At 40.0% G+C, this 21,915-nt stretch overlaps 1 protein-coding gene and 1 long non-coding RNA gene across 2 annotated transcripts in view; one reads left to right on the top strand and one right to left on the bottom strand.

The window, feature by feature from the left end:
* Positions 1-15,492, top strand: part of LOC123257401 — a 67,122-nt gene extending 51,630 nt beyond the window's left edge. The window contains exon 3 of the long non-coding RNA XR_006507444.1: positions 15,304-15,492. This is a non-coding gene — a long non-coding RNA (uncharacterized LOC123257401). The remainder of the gene's footprint in view (positions 1-15,303) is intronic.
* A 3,309-nt stretch (positions 15,493-18,801) lies between these two features.
* On the bottom strand, positions 18,802-20,172 carry LOC6497711 (outer mitochondrial transmembrane helix translocase). Its single transcript, XM_001961475.4, has one exon. The coding sequence runs from the start codon at positions 20,085-20,087 to the stop codon at positions 18,936-18,938; it is 1,152 nt and encodes a 383-aa protein (XP_001961511.1). The 5' UTR covers positions 20,088-20,172; the 3' UTR covers positions 18,802-18,935.
* Between the last annotated feature and the right edge of the window lie 1,743 nt (positions 20,173-21,915).

Genomic DNA, 21,915 nt, shown 5'->3' with positions numbered 1-21,915 from the left:
TTTTAGGATAGCATTTAGTGCTACATAATAACTCTAAAATAGACAGACTCGTGTATAAATTGAATAAAAGTAATGGAAAAAAATACTCGAATAAATACTCGAATTACAAAAATAATTTGTCTTAAAAAATTGTTTTTTGAGAGACCAGTGCAACCCACAGACTCATTTCCACTGGCATGTGCCTTTGGCCGTTATGTTGTTTCAGTTGTCTTTTCAATTTGCATATCAATGGGCAGCGGATTCCTCTCGAATTCCTGACCGCGCCCAACTGACGCCCATCGCATCCATCAGTATTTCCATATGTCGACATCGTCATCGACAGCATCGGCAAGGACAACCCTCTTGCCCTGGAGCGGAGGCAATCGGGCAATTTGTTGTTGTCATTTGGCACCTGCGAAGTTCTGCGCTGCACTGCACTGCACTGCACGTTTTAAATTCATTTAACCGCAAAAATGTTAAACCACAAAAGAGTTAATGCCACGCCCAATGCGCGGCACCGCCTTTGTTCGGCTTGTCCGCCAATGCTGAATTTAATTACTCAAGTGGCAGCCAGAAAGGAAAAAATGAAAGAAGTTAGCACTGGCAGCGGGTTACGTGCATGGATGTGTGCGAATTTATGGTTAACTTATTGCCTGTGGATACAGTTTTTTCCTTGTTGCACTCATGTTCGACACGAGCACGGACATTGGCAGCAGAAAAAGAATCTGAAGGAGCAGTGGAATATTTTTCTTGCGATTATCTCTTTTCTCTGATTCTTTATGTCTTGGCTCGTTAAGGGCCAATTAATCATTCTTAATAATTTAATTTTATTATAAAAATAAAAAATAAGTCAAATAATCGTAAATTAAATAAAAGGTGATTTTTCATTCTTATGAAATTACTCATACGCACTGTTGCCGATTTTTTAACTCGATGTGATTGCATAGAACTGTTCGTAGATAGTTAAGATCAAAGTGCCGATCTACTTGCAAATCCGCAGTCTTAAAACTTTTAGAGTTTTTTCAGCTGCAAGCAAGTTTTTCGAAAAAAATCTGGACTGTACGCGTTGAAAGGGCGAAAGAGTGAGAAACGTCGTCATTTGCCCGTAAGTGCCAAGCTTTCGCATCCCAATGGGAGATTCCCCTGCTGCCAGCCATTTCAGCTGCCTACTGAGAACCCTACATAGCTCCCCGGTTAAAATATTCGATTTCTGGCACTTGCCAGCCAACTCTTTAAAAATGCATTATGTACATTTGTAGCACGCCCCGAGGCAGAGTTTCCAGCTAAGGGCGGAGGGTGTCGTGGTGCAGGGACATGGACGAAAGCCTCGGTGCCAGTGCCTAATGGCACTTAAGCTTAGGCATCTCTTCGGGCAGAAAGGACGCGCTTCACTCCTCCGTCTCGTCCTGGCGCCGCTATATCATCCTGCCGCCTCTGTTGGAACGTGATTCGTTGACGCGCTCCGACTTTGGTTTTGTTGGGCTTGGTTTCGTTTGGTTTGGTTCCGCATTTCGCATTTCGCCGAGGTGCAAATGCAAATTTCAAGAAAATCTGATTTCGTCTATGGATTCCATGGCTCTCGTGCATAATTTATACGCACAATGCAAGCATCCAACAGTTGCCGAGGGACTGCAACAGAAATAGAAATGGTGTAATGGAGGATGTAATACAGATAATCCAGCTATTGGCGCTACTTATCTAACAGAGTGGCAACAAATTCAATTAGTAACAAATCTTAAAAATATTAACACCTAATAGTTTTATTTTTTTTTATGTTTCAGAGGTTTTTTCAAATATTTGTACGCCTGTTGATATAAAGCAAATAATATAATAGGAATTTATATTCACACCGTTTATGATACTTAAACTACCTTATCAAGCGTCTAGCAGGTCAAAAATCTTAAAAGAAAGTCATCTTAAAAAATAAAATTTATTTTACGACTATTAATGCTAAAGTAACAATGATCCAATAAAAAGATTACATTTACAAAATTTGCTTTTATCCGTTGTATCTTTTATTTTATAGCATTATTTTTTACTGTATTCAAGTCCACGTCTGGGGCAAAAAATGTACCAACGATTCTCTGAAATGGCGCCGCAAAAGTTGGTGCTGCATAGCCGCGAGCTGCATTAACACAATCTTTATAAATAAGCTTTTATCCGTTCAGCGCAGCAGCATCTCTGTGCTCCCCTCTAGTTCGCTTTCTCCATTTCTCTCAGACGTATTGTCCACGCCAAGTCGGAGGGATTCTCCTTTCTCTTTATCTTTGTGTGCTGCGGTCTTTGTTTGAGGTACAAAAACAACACAGCCAGGAGTTGGGCAGCCGCATTGGTAGCAAAAGCGAAAGGCCCAGCCGCGCACCAGGGCGTATGCGTAATGTTTCCACATTTTTGTCCATGCATATGCCTGCCTGTCTCTGTGCTTGTGTTGAGGTCTTTTGTGTGCCAACGGTTGTAATTATTGCCACCAGCCCTTATCGCTCCCCCCCATATACGTACGTATGGTTGTCTGGCTGCTTCTTTGCCGCTAAAGAATATTTTGCCCAAGAAGTGTTTACTTCAGTTTTTCGAGCCTTTTGTCTGTGCTAATTAGTACAGTTTGTGGTTTTTTTTGACTGGAATTGAGTGAATGCGGTCCAGCTGCATGCTAATTTGCAAGGAACAGGAGCTTTGCAAACCACTGAAAGTGCGATTTCGATAGAGCAATGATAAATATTTCGATTGGGAATGTGACTTCTAAGGTACACGGTGAAAAAGTAAACTCTTAAAAATAAAACTTTGTGTTGGCTGCACATTAAATTCAAATTATGAAGGTTGAAAGCTTATAATATTTTGTTTGATTCGGATTTTTGTGGGATTTTTCTTTGGGCCATCAACACACATCCGTCAGCCTGCATCTACGCCGAATCCAGTCCATAAACTGTCACCCAACATAATTTGAAATCCACAAGTTCTAAATCAATTAACGTTAAGCTCTAACCGAAAATTTAAACTTTTTGCAGAGCATGGCAGGGGATCGGATATCGGCGGAGAGGGCCGCCCGTGTCCCAAATTGGAAACAACAAATGTCAGCAGTTTTATGTACTGCAGACCGTCAACAGAAACAACAACAGCAACAACAAAAGCTACGCCAGACAAATACAATGTATAAATGATGATGTGGCTGATGATGAATGCACTAGTGTGCGTGGGTGTGTGGGTGAATAAAAGGGACATCTCTCAATCCTTGTGTGGTAGTGCGTTCGTGTGTTTGTCTATTTGTGTGCATGTGTGACAAAGTGAATTCGAAATTTGCATACGTTGGCTTTACGACTGAGTACAGGGAAAGAGTTTGCCTTGGCTACCAATTTACGAGCAGATCACCCAAATTGAAGGACTATCCGCTCCCACTCGCCTGCTGCCCGTCCGAACGGAAGGGACTATATTCTATGATGTGTGTGTTTGTTGCGACCGACTCTTGTCAATTCAAATTTTCAAACATTTCCAGCAAAAAATAAACGTTTCCAGCTCGAACCACTTGATTGCGGTACTAAATTAAATTATGGCATTACTGAATACAGAATACATTTTAAATTTATGCAAATTTTCAGTCAAGTAAATTTTCATTTGATGTTAGGAATCTCTCCAAGTGCATTGGTGTTATTCGAGAGATGCTCTCAAAAGTTTACTATAAATATTTTTATAACGCAGATTGGCAAACAATCGGTGGTTTTGTATTTAACAAGGCCGTGGAGAAAAAGCATGAGGTACAATGTACTCTATAAAGAATTTTGTTAAAGACAGTATAACTGCACAGATGAATAAGTATACTGTGGCTTCATCAACCTCATCATAAATTACTAGAGTCTGAGTCATGTTTAAGATCGAAGTGCTTTCAGCCCTTTTCCTTTGGCTGTCGTTCACTCAATTTCCACCTGAGTGTCTTGAAAGCAAAGTGTAGCTCATTATTCAGTCTATTTACAATATGCTTAAGCAAGAGGACCTCCTCTCCCTTCTTTTTACGTCGCTGAGAGTCCAGGACCCATCGCTTCCTTTAGCTACATTGTCGTGCCTCTTCGTGGGTCCTGTTCCGTTTGCCTCTTGGCGGGGCCCGACACTGATGTTTTGCCAGTGCTGCAGTGAAAATTAAAATTACTTTGGTTACGTCAAATAATGTTGCCTGCGGCTGTGTCCCGGACCCGGAGGACGGGGAGTGGCATTCTTAGGGGTGGCAAAAGGATGCCAAAGCCAGCATCTTCACCGGCAAAAGGCAACAATTTATAGTGGCCACTGGAGGAAGTACAGTGATAAATATGACATAGCCAACTTCCAGCCCCAAAAGGCAGCAGTGAAGAATGCAATTGTTGAAGCTGAGTTTCCTTCTCCTTCCATGTAACATCAACTGTTTTTTTTTTTTGTAATTATGCCCCTGATAATAGACGGGCGAAACTTTGATGCTCAAGAAAATAGTTAAGCTATAGTTTAAAAATTCCCTTCTTCAATAAGTGCGTGAATTTTCTATATCAGTTCACCTCCTTTCGACCAATTTCTATGTGTAGAATAACCTATTAAGCGTTCGTCTATTTGTAAAGATTTAAATTTAAGCTTTTGTCATGGCAGTTAAAGTTTAACCGTCCCGCTTGGCAATTATGGTTGCCTTTACTTTCAGGGAAATCACAGGGAAAATTTTTATAACGAGCACTGAACATAAAACAAAAGCGACTAAGAGCTACTGGCATGCAATATTTTATGGTAATTTTATGCAATAAACGTTGAAATGTTTGTCATCAATTTTCTTAACTCATATTTCATGTGCAACCAGCCAACTATCCACCCATTTCACCCACTTAGTCAACAAAGGTCCGCTCTTTCTCAGTGGGTTTTGGGGAAAAGATAGAGTTGAGTGGGAACTAAAAGAATAAGACAGGGTTAGCTGGCAGCATGCTATAATTCCAGACACCTTTTATTTCATCGCTCGTCTACGTTTAGGTCAATTTATTTCACTATACAGACATTTCCCTTAAACTAGGCACCATAAAATTTGTTTAACTTTAACAGATTAACTATAGATTATTTGTGAATGCTGAATTGGCACGAGTACTATTCATGGTGTACGACTATTCACCTTAAGGACTAGAAAAAACACCCTTTATGATCGGGAAAAATTCTGTTGAGCAAACTTGTATTGGGGCTGGTGTGGCTGGAATTCAAGCTATGCAGGCATGCATCTTCTTTCTCAGTTGCCGAACGTTTTTTAAGCGTTTCCTTGGTTTTACGCTCGACTAATGTGATTTCCAGCGCATAAAAACGATAAATCTGTAGTCCACCGATAATGATGCTGGATAGGGACTAGAGCGGGGGAGGATTCATGTCCAGGATTCCTTCGATGATGCTTCCAATGGTTTTTCAACGATCCAATTAAATCAAATAAACGCCAATTTTTGATTTGGACCAAATCGAAAACTGCAAGCCGTTAAATACACATTTTTGCTGCTTCAATTGTCCCCTATTTGTTGTATGTTTGTATGTTTCTCAATTTCATACCGAAAAAAACCTATAGTCACAATTGTTTTGCCAGCCAACGTTTGCATTCACTTAAACAAATAGAGAAAATGCCAGAATCAATAGACTGATATATAGAAAGAACGAAAAATAAGTGGACCCCAAACACAGAGTTAGAAATGTAATGGATTTCAATGATGGCAACGTCGATAAAAGTCACAACTAAAGTAAAAAAAACTCTTAAAAAGAAATACACGGCTTATATATATCTAAGGATAAGAATATATCTTAAATACACCACTATTTTGTTTAAATTTTTATTTAATAAAAGGGAAGATGCTAGGATATTTTAAAGGTCTACGCTACTTTTTATATTGGAAAATAGTACAAATATATTTTTACATTCATAGTAGTGAGCTATTCTTGTTGACTTTTATCTTTTCTATGAAAACAGACATGTGTCATGTAGTTTAAAGCACGCCAATGTTGTTGGAATAAAGTGCACAACAATTAATATTTTTGTTAGAGCCGAAGCTCTTCTTTTTTCGACATGAGGTGGCAGCCGATGGGCAGCAAAGAAAGCAAAGCAAAAGCATTGCCTACTAATTAAACTGATGAGAGACAATGCTTCATGTAAAACCGTAACAAGCAAAACAACAGCAAATACTGTCTAGCTGTCAGCAGACCGGCCCGTAACTGTTTCAGCCTGTTTTTCCTATAGCTCTTTCCGATTCAAACTCTGATGTATGTGGTGCATTGATCGTCTCATTGTGCTTTGAATACCCTAACCCATCATAAACAAATATCAAGCATACCTTAGCAGTTTGGGTGGCTTTGAAAGCCACCTAATATTTACTTTTAATTGTTATCAAAAAAAACTTTTCCATATCCTCTTAATGTTACAAAGACCATATACAATTCGTGGTAGTCGCAGATCTGCTGCTTTTGCGTATGTTTACTTTTTTGCCCTATTTCTAGAGCACATTTAAACAATTGAACACATTTGCACTAGGACGATGGCCAGTGAGTCTGCGTTTGTCTGGGGGCGGATGGCCACATGTATGCTTGGCATTTGTTCCTCCCAAAAACGAAATGTTGTCATGGCATTTGCACAATTTCCCACAATGAAAAATAAATAGGTGCTGGATTCATTAGGATTACAAGAGTTTGTAGTCGACAATTGCCTAGCAAAGTGGATGTTCCTTATGTACAGTCATGTACATGCAAATTTAGTCAATCACCGTGTTGTGAGTTTACAGGTGAGGTTGCATACACATTTTTAAATGAATAGAGTCTATTCCTTAAACTCTATAAGCATACCTACCTACCCACCTTAGTCAGCGTTACTTGCTAATTACAGTGTATAGTTCCATTTCATAACTGAGTCCCCTCCACTCCAGTGCAAATGTTAGCACAACAACTGCCAGTGTAATTTTCAACTCTGGCACAATTTCAGAACTCTTAATTTTGAGCAAATACAGTTTCGGGACGCATGCGTTTTGTTTGCCAAAGAAGCAGCAGATGTGTTTGTGATTTCATGAAGCACTGCCAAAATATTTAGCTAATTTATAAATGCACAGCATGATGTCACTTACCAGCAACGCATTCACATATTCAGGGGCTTCCCCCACAAAGACTCCATGTACAGAAGTGCAGGTCAAACAGCAAGAAGCGCACATTTTTAACCTTAATATATTAAAATTGTAATTACGTTCTTGTGAAAAGGCCCTATTATTACCCCTTAAAAGTAAACCTTGAAACTATTTATTTTTTCTTGATTTTATTTATTTATTTTATAGGGATGCGTTTTAATCGTAATTCAGTCCTCAATGTAAAGCTTCATAGACAATATCTTTTTATGGGCACCGTCCTTCGCTGCGTTGGGCATATCGTCTGATATCGTGTACACGCTTGTTCTATAGATATGAATATATACGTACGTATTGCATAACTGCAAACATAATTCATTTTAAAAATCGATTCGTCCGCTGTGTCCTTCGTCCAGTGTCCTGTGACGCAGACGTCGTCGCTGCAGTTTATGAGTTTATTTTTTACGCTGCTTTCAGCCATAAATATTTGCAAAGTGCTTGTAAAAAACAAAAGGTGGCAAAAGAAGCTGAGAAAGGCAATGGTGTGACGGGGCCAAGAGCGGTGGGTGGAGGATAGCGGAGGCGTGGCATCGGACAGACAGAGTGTTGATGATGGCCAAGATTGCTGGGATGCGGAAGGGAAAGAGAGGAAGCCAATAACTTTGTTAAACGCCATCGAGTCGAGCGGCATTGTTGCTACTCTGCCGGGGTCGGAGTTCGCATAAAACTTAACTTTTAGTTTGCATGTTTCAGCCATAAATGGAGCTGAAGGAAATTGAAGTGCCCATTGTCCTGCTAGAAAGGGATTACCAGCTACCACTGCACACACAAAAGCTCCATTGGCTGGAAGAGCCAGCCCCGCGACCCCACTAGAAAACAAGCAAACTAAATCTATAATTGCCCCCAAACAATCGCCAATCAAATTTGGACCCTTCCATCGACTTGGTGCCCGTCTGCCGTGACTTCCTTCCTTCCTTCCTTCCGTGTGAGCGCGCCCAAGCTATAAAATTTAATTTATTTGTCTCTAATAATTTCCCATGGCGATTGTTTGTTCTGCAAATGTTGGGCAAGTCGCTGAGGTACAAAGCAAACACGATAGCTGCCAGGATCCGTATTAGCAAGGTGTGTAAAGTGGGGCCTTTGCCAAATTATTTGATACGGCAATGCTCTCACGAAAATGCATAAGAGAATAAGATTATAATTATAGCCCAAGAAGTTTGCTTTATATATAAATTTATTGACTTTAATGCTAGTTTGAATTGGCATTATGAATAGAATTTATTGCTTTTAAGATTAATGCCAGCAGGAGTTCCACTGTAAATAAATAATTTAAAAATATATTGTCATAAGCCATTTATTTTTTCCAGTATTTTTTTCTGAGTATACAAATTTTGATGGGTATTTTCTAGCTTAGCCAGGATTCACACTTGTTGCAGCCATCCCTTGAGCCACAAGCAATCGGAACTTACACACACCCCCATCCTTCGATCCGGCTATGCCCCTGGCCAAGCTCATAACTTCATTTGGCTTGTGTGCCAATTTGAATCGAGCCCCACAGCTTGAGTGGCAAGCAGGGCAGCGAGTCGAGGAGCGCTCGTAAAGTTGCCGCTTCCCCACTTAAGCGCAATTGGTGGCCATAAAAGCCAGCGCCCTGGCTTCACTTGTTGGGCGCGCCGCGTTGTAAAGTGTGATGGGGGAGAGCGGGGTGGCCGGCAAATAGAGGCTGGGCCCGGGATAATAAATAATTAGATCGGTCCGGCCGCAAATTGAAACTGAATGTGGCTAATAATGGGCAAGCCCAAAGCTGCAGTTGCAGTTTTTCTATTGTTCATTTACTGCCTAATTCCGATTTAAAACACTGCACTGGGAAAAATTTGTAGATTAATAATTTAGGACCCTGATTTGCTTAAGTTCAATCAGTAACAATTAACAGGAGGATTTGAAAAATGTACGCATTTCTGTTGAAGTGCAAAAGCATAGTATAGTTTTCAGGGAAGGAAATAGGGGTGAAGGAATTCTCCCCCGGAACTCTCCCCCGGGAGAGATCGAAGAGGACAATGGCGAAATTCCACGCAATCGGCTTATGCTGCTGACATTGGTGCGGTTTGTTGCCACCGCCCTGTCCGGCCCCTTCCCACAGTCCACCATTAAACTTGGTTGTGGCAGACACCACACAGAAACAACAATGGCTTCTGCAGCTCCACGCCAAAATGCGAAACAAAGAAGAGCATAGCGCAAAATCAACAATGTTGACATCTGAATATATTTGTGGTGGCATGAGGTTTCCAAGTTCACGGCAATTACCGCGGGGTTTCGTGTTTGCAAAAAATAAAATATCAATTTATGTTGGGTTTTGATAATCTGGCCAAGCCCAAAAAATACACTCTATATTGACTAAAAGTAATAAATGCGGTTATATAAAGGCAATACAAATAACAAAGTCTACTGACTTTTCTATTTTGTTAGGTTTTGTAATTGATGTAACACCAGAATCTGCTTCATTTAAAATGGTTTGGATACCTTTTCCCCATTACTTCCTCTTTCCATATACTTGCATTTGTAAAAATAGGACATTTTTTTGTTATCCTCCAGTTCTCCGGTAGATTTTGAGGCAGACTGAAAGAGAATCGATATTCAAATCTTTTAAGGTATTCCGCTCAATATTGGCAAAGATATAGCCATCACAAGGGGCCTTATTGAGCCTCCAATGCATCCTCCACAGTTTCCAAAGGGATCTCTCACAAAATTTGACGAAAAATCGAAAAATTAATTTGTTCCTAAATATTACAGGAAATCGGACGAATCTTACGTTCTGTATCGAAAAAATAGCTCCTTTATCAACTTAAATTTTTGGAGGTTTTTCAAATTAAACCTCATTTCTACATATTTACTCGCATTTGTGACTCCAGCTGTCTACACCTTTTTGGAGGTTGCCAAGCTGAGATAAAAATTCAATTAAGCCCAGCCCAATCCGGCAACAATCATCATCACGAACACCTTTGTCAACTAATTACACGTCGGCAACCCGATGGGCAACGAAAGGTTAAAGTAATTTGCAGGCAACCGTTCTTTGCCTTTTAATTGGAAAAATACGTTTCGCATTGAGTGGCAAAGGTGTGATTTATTATATTGAATAGCTGATTCGTTCCTTTTTTATTCATTCTCGGTGAACCTTTTTCTTCTATTTACTTATTTTGGTCTCTTTTTTCAATTGTCTGCGAGGGTTTTCTATGTTAATCCTGGTGCCGGGACAGTCGCATTTAAATTTAAGAGGTGACAGAGGGATTTGGGTTTAAGAAATTGTTCAATTGTCTTTGTTAAATTTATATATTATTTGCCAGCCTATAAGGTGGGCAACACTTATCTCAGTTCCTAAACAACATAATTCACTGTTTAATTGATTTCATTAACAAGAAAAAATCTGAAAAAAACATTTAAAATAGGGACAGCAAATCTAAAAAATGTCATTCAAAACGGAAATTAAAATTATTTTATCAACTGATAAGAAAAAATGAATTAAATTGAAACATGGTTTCAATAGGTTAATTGGGGAATGTATTTTAATTATAAACTGTAATTAAATATTACATTGGGTGACAAAGACTTACATTTTTTATAATAAACATTTAAAAAGGTCACATGAGAACTATTATTCTGACTTTTAACAGTTTTAAGAGTTAGTATATGACTGACAGATGTATTCTGAAAAAAAAAAATCTTTATGGGTTAAAAAATCTATTCTGCTTTTCCTGCGTTTGGCCGAAGTTTAGCACACATAATTTAATATAAAAGACTTATCTTTCATAATATTTTATTGGTTGTCAAACGTATTTTATCTTCTCATTAACTCAATAAATGCGTATGTATATTTCAATAATTTGCGTTCAAACGTGCTGCTCGTTAAACTTGCAATTACTTCCTTTGCTACTGATTTGAATGACGGTCTTATAACATAAAGCTTGAAAAGTATCAATTAGAGGCAGGAGCCGCCCTTGAGAAAGTGCACTGAGAAATCAGATTCGTAGACATAATTAATTATAATGATTATGAAAAACAAGCTACTTAATGTGTGATAATATATTGATAATAAAGAGGTATTATTTTCGATTATCAATTGTTTCTTTCTGTGATCATTTCTATTTTTGCCGCTCTGCACCTAATTAGTTAACAAGTTCCATAAGCTTCAAATATAAGCCGTTTAAGGAGCCATAAAGCACTGATACCTACATCCTTCCTTTGGGTCTTTCGGCTCTTAGGTCTTCTGTCTCTTGAAGTCGGCTTTGTCCACTTGTAGTTGAAATGTGTACGTGTGTCTGTTGGTATCCATGTGACTGCCTTGTCGACAAGGACATTTCATGCAGCTAATGATGTATTCACTTTCCATGTGCAGCTCCACCTCTCTTTTTCTCATTTCAGGCTTTCAATTGCGAGCAAATGAAGCTGCTTGTGGGGCTGTCAAAGCGTGCCGAGTGCCTAGTGCACTGGAAAGATACTTGAATTCGTATGAACAAATAATGCGATTTGCTTAATGAGCTTGCCAACCTAAACACACACTGGGAATGTTCCAGGGACACGCCGATAAGTAGGCAATTCGGTCAGCGAATTTCAACCTTGAACTCGATCTGTGAGCCGGGAGACTTTCGAAGTTAATTCCGATAAATATATTCACAATTCCGGGCGGCCCGCTCCGGTTCTTTCGGCCCTTCGCTCCCTAGAGAACTATAAATAACCCTTTCGATAACAAACATTGCGATGTGTTGATAATAAAGGGTTGATTTATTTCTATGCTATGTTGTGATTTATGACCTTTAATGGCCGCCGATGCCGAGGCTTGCTATGCGAAAGCCTTTGCCCAGAAAGGACAACGATAGGAGGCGAAGTTCACCACTGCGATTTAACATTTAACAATGTGCAGTTGTGAAAAAAAAAATTATTCAATGAAATGAACGAAAGAATGCCGGAAGATTATTCTGTTTAAAAGGCTGTCCTCGAGGATAACCATTCTCAGAATATGATGAGTGAAAATTAAAGATATATTTGTATTTGTGAATAAATGGTATAATTTGAACTGTTTATTGTTGGTCCTTTTACAGGAAATATTCATAATAGCCCTCTTTCCATCATCAAACGAATATAAACTAAAAAAGCTGAAGGAAATATAGGGCAGTACAAAATACAGCGGCAACCGTAAAATTTGTGCTTTACGCCGCATAAATTGAACACGTCCAGATTAATGGGCGTTTTGCTGCAAGGAAGGAAAAAAAGTACGGTGCTGCTCGGAGCCTCGATTTTGTTTGAACAATTAAAATGCTTGAATGGTCGGAGGGCCGCACCCCAGAAACCACCCACATGCCAACCGACAGCACATTAACTACAAATTACATTCACATTAGTGTTTCGGAATTTCGCAGCCTGCCCCATCCGGCCCTGTGGCTGCTTCCTTGTTACTGGCCTCCTCAGATCCAGGGCGTCCTTTTGTTCTTGGTCTTGTGCTCCAGCTTTTGGCTCTTTTCAGTTTGTTCGTTTGCCTGCTATTTTTTTCGCTTTTTTTTTTTAAACCAAACACCTAATAAATCAAAGCGGACTCGTGAGAGACCCCAGGAGTATGCTTGTTAAATGCTCGTAATAAATTAGCTGCCGCCTCACAGACCGCACAGTCGGGCCCGCCCCCTTGACAGTGCCCCCGCCCATCTGCCAGACATCGGCCCCCCATTCTTGGGCTTGATTATTGGCTAAGCTCATGGTCTGGCCATTTTACAATTGCCTTCTCTTCATCTGGTGCCCCTCAATTGAACTCAATCGATGCCAGTCTGAGGCTCATTCTCCTCTATACTCTGTGGCCCAGACTCATTTATATTGCTTGCAGTTTTATTTCTATTTTTTGCAAGATTTTTTTGGTATTTTTTAATGAAGTCAGCGTAAAAATTTTTGCTGTGCCAGTCAGTTTTTGGTTGAGGAGGGTGATTGCAAGATTCGAGATTGAGGGGAAAATTGCGCGTATTTGGCATTCGCTTTTTTGCAATTCATTTTGTTTTAATTTCAGATTATTTGAACTTTCCGTTGATAATTGGCCAAACTGCTTAAAAGCGTTGCTAGCAATCCAACTGAGTTTTAAAAAAATAGGGCAGAATACATATTTTATACATATAAAGGTATATGTATTCTATATTTTCATTTAAAACATCAAATATTTCATAACTCCCATTTTATGAAAGGAAACTTGATATAACTTTTGCATTTGATAATGCTTTACTTTGATGAAAAATGTCTTACTCCTGAATCAAAATTTGTTTCTATCATCAGGTCTGAGGGCTTTCTGCACATGAGCTTACTTGGAAGTTACACGAGTTGCGGGTATATGTTGCATAATTGTTTTATATGCACAATGTCACAGGCACACACTTAACGAAGCGCACCATGATCAGGCCAGAAGTCAAGGCGCTGGCAGTAGCAAGAACCAGGTGCATCAAGTCAGCGCTAATTAGGTAGACAGGAGAGATAGACGGCAACGTGCTCAGTGCTGGGCAAATTTGCAGCCTCCCTCGCGAACTTGATGAGAGGCAGCTTTTGACTTTCAGCCTTCGAAGTTCCTCCTCCGTTTCAACGTTTTTATTTGTACAACTTTGGCGCCAAAGTTCTTCGGCCAACAGCAAAAAATGTGCCGTCAACGGCTTTAATTCAGACGCTATGTATCCTTGCAACTTGCAGTGTGTATGTGTCTGAAAAGGTATGGGTGTGTGATATGTGGGTGGTGGGTGAGGCATCACGCTAATTTCAGCAAACGCGTGACACCCTAAAATTAAAATGGCAAAGCCAGAGATGCCTACCTCGAGCCAAAAGCAAATAAAAAGTGGGGTGCACTGCAAAGTGGCTAAGAAAACTGTGTAAACTATCCCGTCTGTGTCTGACATGGAAGTTTGGAATTAAAGATGGCTTGACAGGCAATTCGGCTCCTAAAATTATGCAATCTTTTGGACATATTCCTAAATTATAAAAATGGTTGTGTTTAAATACTGTTAATAGTTTGTTAAATCTGTACTCTAAATTGCATTTCCCGCAAGAATGTCGAAGCCTACAAAACACATTTTTTTATTACGCCGTTAAAAATAAATTTGGCCAAAACCATGACGTAACTTCTAATACTACCATAGAGAAATTGCTCCAGTACTTGTTTATTATTCATTAGGCCAAAAACAGAAACTGCTTTGCACACAGAGAGCCCTTACTAAGTCTGTGTAAGCGAGTGAGTGGGGCTGAAAGATGAAATGTTATTTTTTTGTAATGTATGCATCTGAATGCGGACGCTTGGTCACTTTGCAGTTGCATGCGGCACGCTTTTAGGGTCTCCCATCTGGCTACAACTGTTGCCCAAGGAAGTTTCGGCCTGGGGCCCAAGGAAAAACGCAGCTCCAAATGAAAAATCGCAGCGCCGTGCAGAGGTGTTCCGTCCCTTGGCCTTATTTCCGCTTTCCCTTCTTTCGCCTCCAGGCTTTTGGGTTCCTTCGGGCGTTCCGGAGCCCAGACTGTCCAGGGGGTTATAGCATTTTTATTGTGTTTTGCTTGGTGTGGCAAAGTCATATTCATTCACATTCATTCATTTATTCATTCACTGCTGACTTGCAACACATTTTTATATCTGCTCTTTTTGGGTGCTGCTCTTTCTATGTGGAAAGTGTGAATGGTTTTGTATCACTTTTATGTCCTTCCAGGATATATCAGACTCGGAATTACGCTTTGGCTCAGAACGATCTTAATTACTCCCATCCCACATTTTTAAAAAACTTCGCTTTCTAAGATGCCTCTTCGATGTTTTATGGTTTAAAACCCCATGACAATTAAGGCTTATGGTATAAGGGTCTGCTTATCTCTAAAGGGAAAGGAGAGAGTATTCAAAATACTTAGCACCCAAGCTCCCGTTTTTTTTTGTTTTTTTTTTTTTAGATTTTCATTTCCTATTTCCACATTTTTCACTTCCCTCTGTGCTTTTGCTTTTGATGTGTCCCATTTTGTATTTGGTGTGGTGTGTGCAGTTAAAAGATTTATAAATATGAATTTTATACATTGTGGCATGAAAAATGCAAATTTTAGAAATGGCCAAAGGAAATAGAAATGGTCAGAGGCACAAGAACAGTTTTTACCATTTTCCTCTGAAGAATATTTCCCCTTCTGATGTCTCTTCCCGTTCTTTTTCTGGTTGCTGTCTATGTGTTTTCGTTTTTTGTCTTTTCAAACAAATTTTTCATATTTTTTTCAGGATACACAGATGCGTTTAATGACTAGAATGCACTACTGTTCCAACGAATGCAACAAATTGCCACAAGAACCACTAAAATAATATGTGATTCTCTGCAAAATTTTCTGTCAGGTATATTGCTAATTTTTGGTCATATATTACTGATACTAGTTTTTTTAAATATAAAGAAGAGGATTTTATTTTTATTAATTTTGTTTTTTGAATATACTTTAGATAAGCTTTATTATTTTGTAGGGCATATAAAACCGGATTCAATTTTTGAAAACATTCCGTTTTCGTTACTAGATAATTAATTGTGTATGCCTTTTTTTAGTCTCAGTCAGTGAATGAACTTGTCAGCTTTTGTTGTCGGCCACCATCGTAAATCAGTATACTTTTATGCAAAATATTCTGCAAATTTTATGGGCTTAAATTGGTGGTCAGCTGGCTGGCCGAGAGACATTAATATTTATTAACACGCGGTGCATGATTAATGCTTTATAATAAAATTAGTTAAAGCTTGGGATCTGCACAAACAGAACATGCCAGTTCCAGTTAAAGGTTTCAAGTTGAATTGTAAAGTGTAATTAAAATCAAATGTCATCAATTATTCTAAGCTGGGCATTTTGCGGGAACAGTGCACAGATTAATCTTTAGGGGAAGGGGAACGCTATTCAATTGAAATCAATTTAATTATGAATGCAATTAAAATAATTTAATGATGCTCTATGCACTTTAGAATGGGTGAGGTGAGTCCTTGTTCATCTTTCGAAGCCAGTTGATGACAGCATAAATAAAAAATTGTATAATGCAATTGCAGTTAATTAATAATTCAATAAAATTATACTCACCCACTTGAAAGCATTTCAAATAATTGTCATCAATGAGTGCGTGGGAACACGCCCGTTGTGAGGTAAATCACATAAATTATGCAGTTTATCAACAGCCGAGGCAAAGAAATTGTCATTTGAAGAGTGTGTTAATTGCCAAGTACTTTGAGGATGTGTATGCATTTTAATTAAAATTGTAATCCGAACAGTAATAAAACAGCATATGGTATTTACATGTTACAGATTCAGATGTCAAAGGTGAACTTTTAAGATCTAGTCTCTAAAGATTAAGATCTCACAATCATAAATTCGTATTTGCTAAGGCAGAAAACTTTTCACGATGTTTTATTTTTTATATATTTGTGTCTTAGAACGTTGGATTGTTGTATCATTTTCCGTATCATTCATTGTCGACTTAAAGGATTCCCGGTTTCATGGCAAATCGTCCCTTGTTTTCAATGTACGTAAGCGACTATCATATTAAAAACTTTGGGTCCCTGAGGAAAAGCTCACAAGGTTGGCTATATGTACTTCGTAGTCTTTTTTTAATGGAAGGAAAATACGTCACTGTTTTTTAATTCAGTTTTTTTTATTCCGATTTCCTATTTTGTTATTAAATTATGAAATACTGACCTATGCTTACAATCAATAAATAACCTTGCGTTGGCAACTCAGTTTTTATAGCGACTGATATACTGGGTCTCTCCTGAGGCAAACTCATTATCAATGAAAAAATAATCCGTTTAACCTCTAGACGATTAACATTTTTAAAGAACATTTGAAAAAAAAAAAAAACAAAAATTCTCTTTCAATTGTTTTTTGTTAAGCTCTTATTTGCTCGTTTGATGTTTACTTAGATTAACTTTACCTCCAACCTTTAACACATCTAAAATATTTCTATAAGTACAGAAAATGTGTTGACAACAAAATAGAACAGTAGTTTTCGTACAGATCGGAATATTTATTTGTAAAGTGCTTACAAGCGTGAATCCCATATCAAGAAGTGTCAAAAATCTGTATCAAAAAGAAAAGAGTTTGATACAAAAGGTGTGAGGGTATCACATACTTGTGACGATCGATGATCGTTTCAATATGGTGTTTAAGCTCATGTTTTGGCTTTGACTTTTTTTTTTGTCAACAAATGGCTGGGGTGATAGTTACCCGAATTTGAAGGTGGAAATAGGAAGGTTCTCTCTTCTAGAGAGTCAGAATGTCTTTATATGATCTCAGTGGCCGCTGGGAACTGAATAATAATTCGCAAAATGTGTCTCCCAGTTTCAGGCGCCGTAGGCAGTCAATTTTCTTGTTTACAATGGAGGCACTCACCCACACACTCCGAGAGACTCCGCCACACAGCGCGAACGCACACAGTGACAAATCGCAAACAATTACAAGGGGCGTGGCGGCGAAGTACCGCCCCTATCTCTGGTCTCCATCCTGTTGTTGTTGGTTTTTGGCCGCAATAAATACAATTTGCATGACAAAATAGCAAACAACGGCAGCTTTTGCTCGCATGTGCGCTTGCGAGTGTGCACATGTGGGTGTGTGGGAATGCGTTGTGTGTGCGTTGGTGGTGTGTGGAGGTGGGTGGTTAGGTACAATGGGCATGGCGTGGAGGGGAGGCGTCTGCAGGTTCACTCAGCCAAACAAAACTACACACAAAAACAATCAACTGCCCGTCCAATGCAACAACGATGGGAACAACAAAACACAAAGCTCCTTTTTCGAGCAACGAAATTTTACATACTCTAAGTCTAAAATATAAATTATTACTTTAAGTGGACCATTTCCTCTTGTCTACTTGTTGAAACAAAAGCTTCGTTAAAAACTTACTTATGTACATATGTTATCAGGATGTTTGTTCCAAATCAGCCTTAAAAGTAAATACTATCGTTATCAATTGAAAGTTTTGTTTTGCGGAGCAGAATGCCTATTGTTATTTTGAAGCCGGTGTTTGTATATTTATTATTATAATAGTCTTGTACTTTTTATGCAGACTCTTAATTCTCATTTTATAAATTATTCATTATAACTTGCAGTTTCCATCAGGCAAGGACACCATTGGAAAGCGAGGGTATTATGCACCAATAAAGGCTGAATCCCACAGTTAGGCTTTTGCCTCCGCCGCTACTGTAGAACAACTTATGAATATTCAATTTTACATAAAAGATTTTTTGTTGCTGTTGCAGTAGCCGTTGTTATTTTGAGTTTTTGTTGCCACTGCCACTGCCACAGACGCTTCTGCTTCTGCTCCAGCTACTGCTACTGCTACTGCTGTCCTTTCACAGCCTCCGTTTGCTTCTGGTCCGGTTTGCTGTAGTTTTTTCTGATTTCTCGCTGCTCTTCATGGCAAAAACACTTCATGCATGCTATGAAATGTGAAAAATATTGGCCGTGCTGGCAGTCCTGTGCAGAGCGGAGCGGAGGGTGATAGTTGGTAGATAGGACTGGGCTAGGGAAGTATAATGGGCGTAGGTTTATAAAGAAGCACTGTGAAAAAAGAAATCTATAAATCGGGCTTTTAAAAGAGCTTTGCCTGTTACGACTGTCGTTCAATATATTCTCTTATTTTATGCATTTAATTTAAATTAGGGTGATTTATATTTACTTGGAAAACAATTTTGGAATATATTAATGGGGAATATAGTGAATAGGTCTTAAGAACCGTGGTCAATAACAGATCATTGGATCAACAATAACAATTTTAATATTTCCTTTAAGAAACTTGGCCAGTCTTAGCGAAACAATTTTACTTCCAAGAACTTAGCCGACAATTTAGTTATATTCATATTTCAGCATTTATTGCGGCAATTCCAGTAATTTCTAATCGAGTTCCAGGTCCTTCTCCATGAAGGCATTGTGTGACTGGAACTTGGATACCTTCATAATGGTCAGAGACTTGAGCAGGTCGGCCATGCGGATCTCCAGCTGCTCGCAGTTCTGTAGGGTCTGCTCGTTTACCTGCCCGTCCCCCTTGGAACCCAAATCGTCGCGATGCTCGTCCCCCATTTTGTCCCGCATAAACTGGCGCATTCGATACATGGAGGCGTGGCGGCACAACTCCCGCAGATCGGATCCTGAAAATCCGGGTGTGAGCCGAGCCAGCTCTTTTAGATTTACTGAGTTGTGGAGCTGCTCGGACTGCAAAATCAGCTGCAGGATCGACTCACGCTGGACGTCGCGGGGAACCCCGATATGAAATTGCGCCGGCATGCGGCGCAGGATAGCTTTGTCCAAGTCCTGCGGCCGGTTGGTGGCTCCCAGGACGAGGACGCATGTGTTGGCATTGCTTACCAAGCCGTCCCACTGTAACATAAACTGGGTCTTCATCATTGCCGTGGCCTCGTGATCACCGCTGCCTCGGATGCGTAAAAAGGACTCTATTTCGTCAATAAAAATAATACATGGCTGGAGCTTCTGGGCTAGCGTAAAGACCGCGGTGGCCAACTTTTGGCTCTCTCCATACCACTTGTCCGTTAGTACGGCCACGTCCAGGTTGATGAACCGCATGCCAGCGTCCTTGGCAATGGCCTTGGCGATCAGGGTCTTGCCGCAGCCGGGCGGCCCGTGGAGCAGGACGCCCTTGGGCGCCCGCCAAAGCTGAGAGCGGCGGAAGAGCTCGCGGTGGCGCACCGGCAGCACCACTGTCTCCCGAAGCTCCTGAATCACCCCGTCCAGTCCGGCGATGTCAGCCCAGCTGACGTCAATGTCTTCCGGGGCCACCAGATGCGAGGCGATCATTACCTCGTGCTCGTTGAAGTCTTTTGTCCGGAACTTCTTACCGGAGTCGTTTTCGGTAGAGTTCAGCTTCTTCAGCTGCTGCTCCGCCAGCTGCTTGGCCTTCTTACGCATCTTGCTGTTGGGATCCATCGAGCTGAGCATCCACTTGGCGCTGTAGTAGGTGACCGCGCTGACCACGCACACCCGCACCACCATGGCCGCGATCTGGCCACGGGTCACGTCGGGCGACTCCATTTGGCACACTCCACTCCAATTTGTGTGGCTACGGAAATATAGGAAAACTATGAATTCACAGCCCGTTGATCAAACACTGATGGCACCCTACGAAAGTGGGAAAATTCGATTACAGTTTGTAATGAAATAGAAACGTCAATTTTATGTCTGTGCAAATTTTTAATTTTATTTAATAAATTATTAATTTGTGATTGGTGTCTCAATAAAACCTATGAAAGTAACAACCTCATTGAATTAGTTGTGGCTATATTCATTTTCAAATATTAATTATTGGATATTTTTTGCAGTGCTCTTTCCGGCCAATGCCCAGCTGCGTTTTAATTTCTGTTAACTTTTCCTATTGCCGTTGCTGCTACTCCGAGAGTTTGACGTTAACCTGTAAGAAATGCAAGCAAATAAAACTAAAAAACGAAACGGCAGCGAAGAAGAATGTTTTCTAGTTTAGTATCTTTTAGCGGAAGTCAATGTAACAAAAGATAAACTTGTCGGGCCAGCTGCTGTTCAGCTCCTTGTTCCTTGATGGGAGGCTGCGCCGCTGTTCCCTGAGTATCCTGGCGATTGGACGCAGCAGGATGAGGCGTGGGACGGTCAGAAGTATTAACTAAACACTGCAGCAATTTATCTCCATGCCCTTCTCCTATGCACCCCGCTCCCATCCCACCGAACGGGAGTCAGTTCTGGCCTTTGTCTTGAAGTTTTTCCGCTCCCCCGGAAATCGCTGTGCACTGTGTTGTTTTGAGCTTCCTTCCGCATTACAAAAGAATTACTCAACACAATGTCTGGCCAAAGTTTTCACGACTACCCAGCGGAGGTGGATCAACCCTGACCCGTTCCCAGTTTCTTCCCAATCCTTTAACCGTTTCAATTTTCCCCAGCTCAGGTGGCTCTAACCTTCTCAAAAATGTTGTGCTTCATCGAAGTCAACTTTATGTTTAATCCAGCACTTCATCCGTTGTGCGATGGATCAGAAATTTTGTATAATTGGAAAGGGGAAGGTATAGGAAAATAAAATCGACAGAAACAACTAGGCCAATGAAAGAATTTAAATGTTTAAGTTGGAATTGATTAAGCATAAAATGCTGCTCAGGAATCACAAATAACAGAACATATAACTGAATAACAGAATAACAGATTATGAAAAATAATCAGAAAGGAAACATATATGAAATACTATATTAAATAGTAAAATGTCAGATTGAGCATATTTTTTCATTATAATTATTCTGGAAGCAGAATGTTAACAAAACTGTAATTTTAATAAGAATTCTTACCCCTGAAAGGGGAACAAAGCTTATTTCGCCAAAAGCCTGATCCGCTCTTGACCTTTTGCCACTTAGCAGAATTTGGCTTGGTTCGCAAAGTTTCCAAATGAAAATCGCCTCTGGATTTGAGCTTGGGCGGGGTGATAGTGGGCCAGATAGGGCATTATAGCTCACCCATTTCCTTGCACTTCAGTCTGGGAGCAATTTCAATGCGCACTTTGTCTTTAAGCTCGTTAGCGTGCCGTGAATCTTTATGTTGTACCAAGTTCCTCCTGTCCTCACCCCGAGCTACTTTTGGAGAGTTCATAAAAATCACTTCAACTGTGCAATATTTCACGAAGCTTGAATCTTTTGAGCGTCGATTTGGCAGTCCCTTTCTATCTGCTTCTGCTACCCCCTTGCGCTTGCACTATATCTCTCCTCTGGTCTTCTTGAATCAAGTTAGGCGTCCTAGACGCTCTTTCCTGGTATCTTCTATCTTGGTGGGCTTACACTTCGCTTATTCGTTCGACTGAGCACACAAAATTTGCAATTATGTATGTTATCTCTCCTTGTAGTACCTTGTC

This window comes from Drosophila ananassae, chromosome 3R, assembly GCF_017639315.1.
Source record: "Drosophila ananassae strain 14024-0371.13 chromosome 3R, ASM1763931v2, whole genome shotgun sequence".
NCBI classification, from domain to species: Eukaryota; Metazoa; Arthropoda; class Insecta; order Diptera; family Drosophilidae; genus Drosophila; species Drosophila ananassae.
The sequence above is the reverse complement of the archived record's forward strand: the minus strand, read 5'-3'. Positions and strand labels throughout refer to the sequence as shown.

Excerpts from the sequence above, each read along its gene's own strand:
- LOC6497711 (XM_001961475.4), bottom strand. The coding sequence starts at position 20,087 with ATGGAGTCGCCCGACGTGACCCGTGGCCAGATCGCGGCCATGGTGGTG.